The sequence below is a fragment of the Wasmannia auropunctata genome, unplaced genomic scaffold, assembly GCF_000956235.1.
Source record: "Wasmannia auropunctata unplaced genomic scaffold, wasmannia.A_1.0 LD335903.1, whole genome shotgun sequence".
In the NCBI taxonomy this organism is placed as follows: domain Eukaryota; kingdom Metazoa; phylum Arthropoda; class Insecta; order Hymenoptera; family Formicidae; genus Wasmannia; species Wasmannia auropunctata.
The window spans coordinates 44131-52443 of NW_012026987.1; the positions used below are offsets into that span (position 1 = coordinate 44131).

At 36.9% G+C, this 8313-nt stretch overlaps 3 protein-coding genes and 1 long non-coding RNA gene across 5 annotated transcripts in view; 2 read left to right on the forward strand and 2 right to left on the reverse strand.

The window, feature by feature from the left end:
- Window positions 1-986, reverse strand: part of LOC105455215 — a 5331-nt gene extending 4345 nt beyond the window's left edge. The window contains exons 1-3 of one of the 2 annotated variants that reach the window (XM_011698350.1): window positions 897-986; window positions 631-759; window positions 355-485 (exon numbers count right to left, since the gene is read on the reverse strand). In XM_011698350.1, the coding sequence (XP_011696652.1) occupies window positions 355-485; window positions 631-705 (206 nt within the window). In that variant the 5' untranslated portion in view covers window positions 706-759; window positions 897-986. Of the gene's footprint in view, window positions 1-354; window positions 486-630; window positions 760-864 lie in introns of both variants that reach the window. The other variant, XM_011698349.1, reaches the window with a different exon arrangement.
- LOC105455214 lies at window positions 39-636 on the forward strand. Its single transcript, XR_975096.1, has 3 exons — window positions 39-177; window positions 262-332; window positions 409-636. It is a non-coding gene; the product is annotated as an uncharacterized LOC105455214 (long non-coding RNA).
- Window positions 987-1288: 302 nt separating the features above from the next.
- On the reverse strand, window positions 1289-4347 carry LOC105455213 (cyclin-dependent kinase 9). The gene is made up of 7 exons (XM_011698348.1): window positions 4100-4347; window positions 3475-3559; window positions 3257-3347; window positions 2791-2957; window positions 2247-2485; window positions 1993-2140; window positions 1289-1777 (listed from the first exon to the last, which is right to left on the reverse strand). Exons 1-7 carry the CDS (start codon window positions 4210-4212, stop codon window positions 1469-1471), a joined length of 1152 nt encoding a protein of 383 aa, XP_011696650.1. The 5' UTR covers window positions 4213-4347; the 3' UTR covers window positions 1289-1468.
- A 312-nt stretch (window positions 4348-4659) lies between these two features.
- Window positions 4660-7746, forward strand: LOC105455218 (WD repeat and FYVE domain-containing protein 2). The gene is made up of 7 exons (XM_011698360.1): window positions 4660-4941; window positions 5389-5530; window positions 5609-5814; window positions 5952-6191; window positions 6320-6458; window positions 6561-6760; window positions 6876-7746. Exons 1-7 carry the CDS (start codon window positions 4781-4783, stop codon window positions 7012-7014), a joined length of 1227 nt encoding a protein of 408 aa, XP_011696662.1. The 5' UTR covers window positions 4660-4780; the 3' UTR covers window positions 7015-7746.
- The last annotated feature ends 567 nt before the right edge of the window (window positions 7747-8313 follow it).

The window sequence follows — 8313 nt, forward strand, 5'->3', positions numbered from 1 at the left end:
GGCGCGCGCGTGCATTGTATTATACAGGGTGTTCAAAAAAGATTGGGACGGCAAATTATCTCGGAAGATGTTTTTCAAAAAAAAAAGTTTCAAACAAAATAGTCTGTCCCAACCTTTTTTGAACACGTACCCTACAGATATAGCGGATGTACGGCCAAGTATCGACTAACAATGCAAGTATGCGCATGAATGTTGAATTGGAAATCTCGAATAACATATTGTTAAATAAGATAAATATTTGTTTAATCTTTTTGCTTTCAGTCTAAATACTTAACGAAATGCTTGGAGTAGGAAACAATGACAGTGGACCATTGCTTGACAAATGGGATATTGTATGTATAAAAAAAGGATTACACAAATCTCATTAATTTAAGCGCCGCGACTGTTGGATCCCTTCTGTCATGACAGACGGCCGGACGTTTCTGCAGAGGTACCGGGGTAACATAAACGACGCGTTGTCCTTCTTCTGCCCAATACGTCGCAGCCTACGCAGGAAAATGCGTTTTCCGCTTTGTATGAAAGTTCGTAGGAATGGTGAAATATCGAGAAATAAACGCGATTTCGGCGACACCGTGACACAGTTGGTCATGTTAGAATCCCTTGGATTGGACAAATAAATTGCGTACATACCTCAAACATAAAAGATTTGCTCAACTCTTTTGGGCCGCACAACAGCGTTGTCTTGACTGCATTTTTCGAAAACATAATTGCAGTTGGTATGTAGGGGTAACCTATATAACTAACCCTAACCTGTATTACCTACAACACATATAAACACCGGCCTCAGAATTACAAAGAAGCTAGAGATTGCTTCATTCGCCACAAGAGTGATAAGCGACATATTCACATATATAACATACATACATATTCGGTTATTCGGGACAGGATATCCTAACCTGTGTCTCTCGATCTCGGTGAATTCTACCGCGTGATCCTCCTTCTGCTTCTACCAACTTCTACTGTCCATTTGGTTCACGTGTCGCTTGTTCTCTTCTGGTTATTATAAATTATTACGCAATACTCTTGTAGTACATATCAACATATGTATGTCGATTTTCGAAAAAACGAAAGGTGAAAGTATATCAAGGGAGCAAGGGAGGGCCGCAAGACCAGAAAAACTAGCCGATAGTGATGCGAATAAATTACTGGCGTCAGCCGATTAGGTCTGCAAAGTGCAAATTCTAATGACGAATAACGATTCTTAATCATACAATTAATTGTAAGATATTACACGCACGTGCTTTTTGCTTTATTGAGGTTTTAGTGTGGAAAAATGATCGACTGCAGATTTTTAAATAAAATAACTTTAATAACTATATTAGAACTGTATCAAAATTTGGTAACATCGGGATGGAATTACATAGCACTGCACACGATAGCAGTTTATATAAAATTTGCGTTGCTATGTATGCACGTATGAAATATATTACATGTACATGCGTGTGAATTGAAATAAATAAATATGAAATTAAAAGACACGATCCTGGTAGCCGCTATCGGCCATACTAGAACTAGGCTTAGATGGTCCTCCAGGCACTTGATGATGCGGGTGCCGCATATGACCAGGTCGTCTCGGTGGTGCCAGGTATTCAAACATACTCTGTGTATGCTGCGCCAGCATCTTGCTGAGATCGCATGGCATTGGATCGGTCCAGAAAAAGTCATGATTTAACGCAGAATCAGAATCGCATCTTTTGCTAGGGTCAAGTATTAAAAGTTTGTCCAACAAGTCACAGGCGTAAGGATCCTTTAAATATGGCTTCAGTCTATCTTTGACCTGTACAAAATCATTAATTAATCAATCAATCAATATCGTGACCAATGACATTTGTTAACTCAAAATACAAAATTCAAAATGCAATATAAAAATTGATTAATCAAATTGATTTGATATTTATGTTTAATTTAACTTCAATATGTGTACAATTACATATGTAATTATAGCTTGTTCAAGATGCAATATTAAAACAGTGAGTTTCACACAAGCTCTACCTTTCTTTTCTGCCCTTTCGGAAGATCCATTTTGGTAAATAGATCCAAATTTTCAACACCAGGCCATACCTCAGTCGTTATCGAGCCGCACAATTGCGAAATCAATATAAGCTGTTGTTGCTCGGTGTTCCCCTGCATTATAGGAGACCTGTGTGTGGATTTAAAAGATTTGTATATACGTACGTGTGTGTAAAATGTGATTCATGATGCGCATGAAACAGAAAAATTGATTGCAAAATACAGCAAGTACAGACCTTGTCCACATTTCTGCCATTATACAACCAGCGCCCCACAAATCTACAGGTGGTCCATAATTTCTGTCACCAAGTAGGAGTTCTGGCGGTCGGTACCAAAGAGTGACAACTCTATTGGTGTAACGATTTGAATGGCCGTTTTTTGCACTGAATGCTCGTGCCAAACCAAAGTCAGCTAACTTTAATACGCCATTCTTTGTTATTAAAACATTAGCGGCTTTCATATCTCTATGTAAAATCTGTGAAAAATGAAATGTGTTACGTTTGAATAATTATAAATGTAACAATGTCAACAACACCGAGATGATAAATCAACACACATTATCATGATCATCAATCCTTATCCAACAAATATGATAAATAAAACTATTGTATTATGCACAATGAGGATATAAAATATATGTAATCTTAAAAGATCATTATTATTATGTTAGAAATTATTAACCTTTAATCTTTTTATATTACTTTCTGTTAACTTTCTGAGATTCTCTTTTCTAGAAATAGACATCTTTAAAGGGATGTAAAATGTTTAATAACTTCTTACCTTATTGCTGTGTATATAGTAAAGACCATTTAATAACTGTTGCATAACCTTTTTTATCTCGCCTAAACTAAATTTCACATTTACATTTGACAACAAACCAGCCAAGTCATGTTCGCAGAAATCAAACACCAAGTAAAAGGTAGACCGATATCGATTATACTGAGTTGCTGAAAAGGTGATGAAATTAATTACATTTTATATATATCAAAATATTATTGATCATTTCAATTACTATTTCATGCTAATTATTTAAAATTATTTTCTACACAACAGACACTCTCTCTCTCTCTCAAATAATTATTAAGTTATAATAGTATAGCTTCATGTATCCCTCAAAGTATTGTATTTCAAAAAAAAAAAAAAAAAAAAAGACAATCTCTACCTCTACGTGTTTATAATTTACTTATAATTGTACAATAAAAATTAGATCTTGGGTAAGATATAAGAGAGTAAAATATATATTTACCTTTTGTCCTGCAAATCTCTATGAGATTAACTACATTCTCATGTTTCAGCAATTGTAATATCTTTATTTCACGTAAAGCCGTAATAGGAAACTGTAATAACATTTTGAAAGTGAGCAAAGATTTAATAAAAAATTTATGACACAACGTGCTAAAGTAATCTTGCAAATCTTGGAATGACAATCTTAAATGATTATATAATAATATAAAGCAAACTCACTCCTTCTTTCTCATTGTCCATTAGTACCTTTTTCATTGCAACAAACTTTTTATTTGTTTTCTTGTCCTTGGCTTTAAATACTTCTCTGTAAGAAGGAAAAAAAACAGATACAAATTAGAAAATGAATCGAGTCAGAGAGAGTAGAAGAAACAAAGAGTACAACTGCTTGCTTATTAATCGTCAAATCGATTGCATTATTGAAAAAAAAATCGTAAATATGCAATGTAAACCTTTAACCTCAATCGTGACTCACAGGCATGGTAGTGCAGTATAGTGCAGTATAGTTGATATGTTAAAAATTGATTTTCAATAAAATGATAAATATATAAAGATGTAAAAGTAAAAATGTTATGTTTTAATTTTGTTTCTATACATTTATAAAATGTCCGTTTAACAAGAAAAACAACTTATAAAAATAAGACTTTAATTTGTTGTCAAGTTTGTTGGATTCGACAGCGTAAAGAAGGATCAACGATGACAGTTAAAAGTAAATATAACAGTAAACAAATTAAATTACTTTTCGGACAAACGTGTTCAAATGAAATATCAATAAACGCTAGAAAAGTCTCTTGATAATTTATAACCTCAAATATCGCATGATTTTAAACGTAAAATTTTTAATTACCCAAAGGTTCCTTGGCCAATTTTCGCTACTTTTTCATACTTGGAGGATTCGTCGCAATATGGAAAATCGAATTCCTCAATGTACTTTTCCTTTTCCTTCGGATTCATCATCATTTTGTACACGATATGTATGTACTACACGTAAGAAGAATCGGAAAGGAGAAATCCACAATATAGAATACGATAAAACACCATAAAGCACAGAAGGCAAAGAAAGCTGAAATCAGAGAGAGAGAAGCAGAGCGGCCACGCCGGCCTTTCGGGTAGGACCGGCGATCTTCGCATCTCCCCGTACACTAGCGCCCCACGTCCACGTTTTCAAAAAAGGAACTACGTACTACGCTATCTTATAACATTATCGATCAAATCATAGGCATCATCAGAGAACGTGAACGTGGTTCGTGTCCGTGCTAAGGGTGCGTTTTCACTGAGCAGCAAGCGCGTTTACGCGTTTCGCGCACGTCGCGAATTAATCAATCACAGGTCAGTATCCTTAAGCGTAAAAAAATTTTAGATTCAATGAGTTTTGGAACGCAGTTCGAAGCGTAATTTCAGATAACGCGCGAGAGTTTCTCCATCTCGCTAATCCACAAGTGCCGTGGTCAGCATCTGACAACTGTCAGATGGCAATTGCATTCATTTGACATTTATGCACTTGTGATTACGTTTGTGCGGTTGAGAAATGGCAGCAGAAATAAAGCCCGCGCCGGGAGTAAATCACGATAAATTCAGTAGCAGCCGCAAACCAGTCCTTCTGTCAAAATTGGAGGGCTGCAGCGATGACGTTAATGCGGCTATCATTATCCCACAGGAAGAGGGTGTAATCAGTGTTTGCGATGACAGGTGTGTAGTACCCATCACGTAGATATTTTCGACAATGTCGATATATTTTCTTTGAGGACTTACTTTCTCTTTCTTGTGACGAATCTCTATATATCGTCTCTTATCTCTACATTGTGTCTCTCTTTATCATTTTCGATCTTACGTGCCTCTATTGACGGAATTTCTTATTTTGGTTATAAAAATTGAGCGTAATTTTTTGATTACATGAAACCTTGAATCCTGTCCTATTATTATTTGACATTGTACCGTTTGCTATATATTGTTATGTATTCACATATATGTGCTTATATTGTTTGCATATCAAATGATATCGGATCTCTCTCTCTCTCTCCCTCCCCCCCCCCATCATACATGAATTGCACATGACTTTTTAAGTATGTACAATTCTTTTAAAACGCGACTTTTAGTACAACACTTCTCATCATTTGTTTGGACTTTTTCTTATAGGACAGTTAGAGTGTGGTTGAAACGGGATTCTGGTCAATATTGGCCGAGTATTTGTCAATACATGCCAGCGGGTGCTACCTCTATGCACTATTGCGTAGAAACGAGGCAACTGTTTGTAGGCCTAGATAATGGAAGCGTTAATGTATGTCACGAGTCACATTTTTCCTTCTTTACTGTTCGTCGTTAGAATTGTACATAACTTGGCTTGTTAAATTTACAGGAATTTGTCTTGGAGCAAGATTACAATCGAATGACAGCTATGCGCGATTATTTAGCGCACCAAGCGAGAGTCACAGGAATCATTTTTACGGCAGATTTCGAATGGGTCTTGAGCATAGGTCGCGATAAATTATTTCAATTGCACAGTTCCGAGACAGGACAGAAATTGGGATCGTACCAAACAGATGCCTGGTATACCGCTCTACAGTATCCTTTTGTCGAAAGTCTTTGCAGGTTTTTTTGCACAAATGAAAAAAGCTTTGGTAGGAGTTTTGTATTTGTGATACATGTGAAACGTAGCACTATGAGAAACTGACTTAACTCGCATACACGTGCGTGTACAGATTTGATGCCCAATCCAAACACGCTTTCGTAGGAGACTATTCCGGTCAGATAGCCATGCTGAAGCTGGACAATAATGGCGTTACTTTCATTACTACATTAAAGGCACACACGGGAAGTATCCATACGTTGGCATGGGACTCGGAAAAACAATTGCTGTTTTCCGGTAGTTTTGATCAAAGCATCATCGTTTGGGACATTGGAGGTCGCCAAGGCACTGCTTACGAGCTTCAGGGACACCAGTAAGCGCGCGCGCGAAATTCTTTAAATTTTCGTTGGTCGGAAATATTACTTACACTACTTTCGAATTTACTACATGCTCTGAAAAGGAAGAAAAAGAAGAAAAAAATGGAAAATTTCGCTCTTTCAGTAACAAGGTAACGGCGTTATGCTACGCAAGCGTCGAACGTTTACTCTTATCCGGAGGTGAGGACGGCGTGATCGTCTGCTGGAATATGACGGCAAATAGGAAAGAAACCGCGGCTTGGGTCGAGTCCGATATCTGTCAGGTACATTTTCAAGAGGCCTTTGAGAAAAAGAGACCTTTTTTAAAGTCTCATAGTCGCTTTGCAACATATAACATTTAATTGTAAGATGCAAACGAAATCCAGGCTTGCGGAAGACCCTTCTTCTGGAATATAAAAGCTATGATGGATCAACGACAGTTGGGATTGAGACAGCATCATTGTCGCTATTGCGGTCGCGCGTTGTGCGCTCGCTGCACATCGCAACGGATACCAATACCGGCGATGGGCTTCGAGTTTGAAGTAAGAGTCTGCGATCAGTGTCATATACAGCTCAAGTCGGAGAAGTAAGTTCAGTCAGAAGCATCGCCCCATGTTTTCCCTTAAGATAACAGCACGTAAAGATGCATCGCGAAACATAAATGTGACAACATACAATAGTTGTCTTTAATTTATTTACAGCCAATCGTCGCTGGCCTCTTTCCACGATGCCAAGCACAGTGTGGTTGGGATGGATTTGGACGCTCCTAGGCGAAGATTGTTGACCATCGGCCAAGATCGCGTTATTAAAATTTGGGATGTATCCGCGCTCTTTCAGTGAATTTTCACGTGTATGTATGTATGTTGTTATAATCTAAATTGATACGAATCAAATCACACAGAGGGGTATCGTCATACTCGAAAGAAAATACTCTGGAACCTATTTTTGTGATTATGTAATTATAATTATGCCTGTTTGTGTGAGTCGGTGATCGGTGATCGATCGTAATTGCGTAACTCAAGTTGAACTGACGAGCTGATAGAAAATACAGAGAGCGATCGATCGCGAGTAATCGTTTGTCAGTTTGTTGATAATGTTGATAACGCCGGTGATAGCCTGCTTAATCCATGTCCGGATTTTCTGCATAAGATATCAGGAAATAGTTGAAAAGAAGACCAGTATGGCGCAAGCACGTTAATTCAGTGGCATTATCTTTAAACATGTTGTATATTGATAGAAGAGCGTTTACTTCCAGAAAAATGTTTGTGCGACTTTGCAACGTGCGATTACACAAACGTAAACAGTAGTCTGTGGATATATGTATATGTATGCAAGGTGAATGGGGGGGGGGGAGGGGGGCTGCCTTCGATCAGGATGACGGACGACACTGATAGTCACAACACAACGCAGGTGCAATTAACAGTATTCAAATATCTTTCGAAGAGTGTATGAATTTGATACTTTTTTTTTTATTTTTTTCAATAACACATTTATACATGTAAATCAAACATGATTTCGAGACGGATTTCTTTTTATTAAATTCCCGAATAAATTTCTTGATGTATCCCCCGATTTTTTCGAAAGCAAGATTTTTTGCAAGATTATGCACATATGTTGTTACACACACACACACACACAGCGCGAATCAAGGGGTCCATATCTGAATTGCTATTTTGCAACTTTATACATCGCAATCATTCATATTCTACATTTTGTTACTATCAAAGTCTTAAAGATATCTTTACGTTGTTTAAATACATTTTTGATTAAGAAATAAGAAGAAAAAAACACAACCAAGAGAGTACTGGTTGGCAAATACTGATCAGTGGTGTAAACATCGACTATTTTAACATGTTTTATCTAATATAGGAATAGAGAGATGAGGGAAAATATTTTAAGAATTTCCAATACGTTTTCTACATTACATCCTACATTATTAAACTATTAGCCATTTGAACATATAAATCTTTAGCTATATTACCTTTGAATCGACTCAGATAAATAGTGATATGTGTCTTGTACCAAGTCCTAGTCCTATTTGTTATATAACTCATACAGGATTGTTTAATATTATCGCATCGAGAGAATGCGAACCAGGCAAGAGAGTAATCACCGGTGCAGTTGAATGTTAATATTGGT

Coding starts and splice junctions, on each gene's coding strand:
- LOC105455213 (XM_011698348.1), bottom strand. CDS start 4,212: ATGATGATGAATCCGAAGGAAAAGGAAAAGTACATTGAGGAATTCGAT. Junction 2,486..2,790: donor ACTATATACACAGCAATAAG/GTAAGAAGTTAT, acceptor CATTTTTCACAG/ATTTTACATAGAGATATGAA. Junction 2,141..2,246: donor ATGGCAGAAATGTGGACAAG/GTCTGTACTTGC, acceptor ATCCACACACAG/GTCTCCTATAATGCAGGGGA.
- LOC105455218 (XM_011698360.1), top strand. CDS start 4,781: ATGGCAGCAGAAATAAAGCCCGCGCCGGGAGTAAATCACGATAAATTC. Junction 5,815..5,951: donor GCCTGGTATACCGCTCTACA/GTATCCTTTTGT, acceptor GTGCGTGTACAG/ATTTGATGCCCAATCCAAAC. Junction 6,761..6,875: donor ATACAGCTCAAGTCGGAGAA/GTAAGTTCAGTC, acceptor ATTTATTTACAG/CCAATCGTCGCTGGCCTCTT.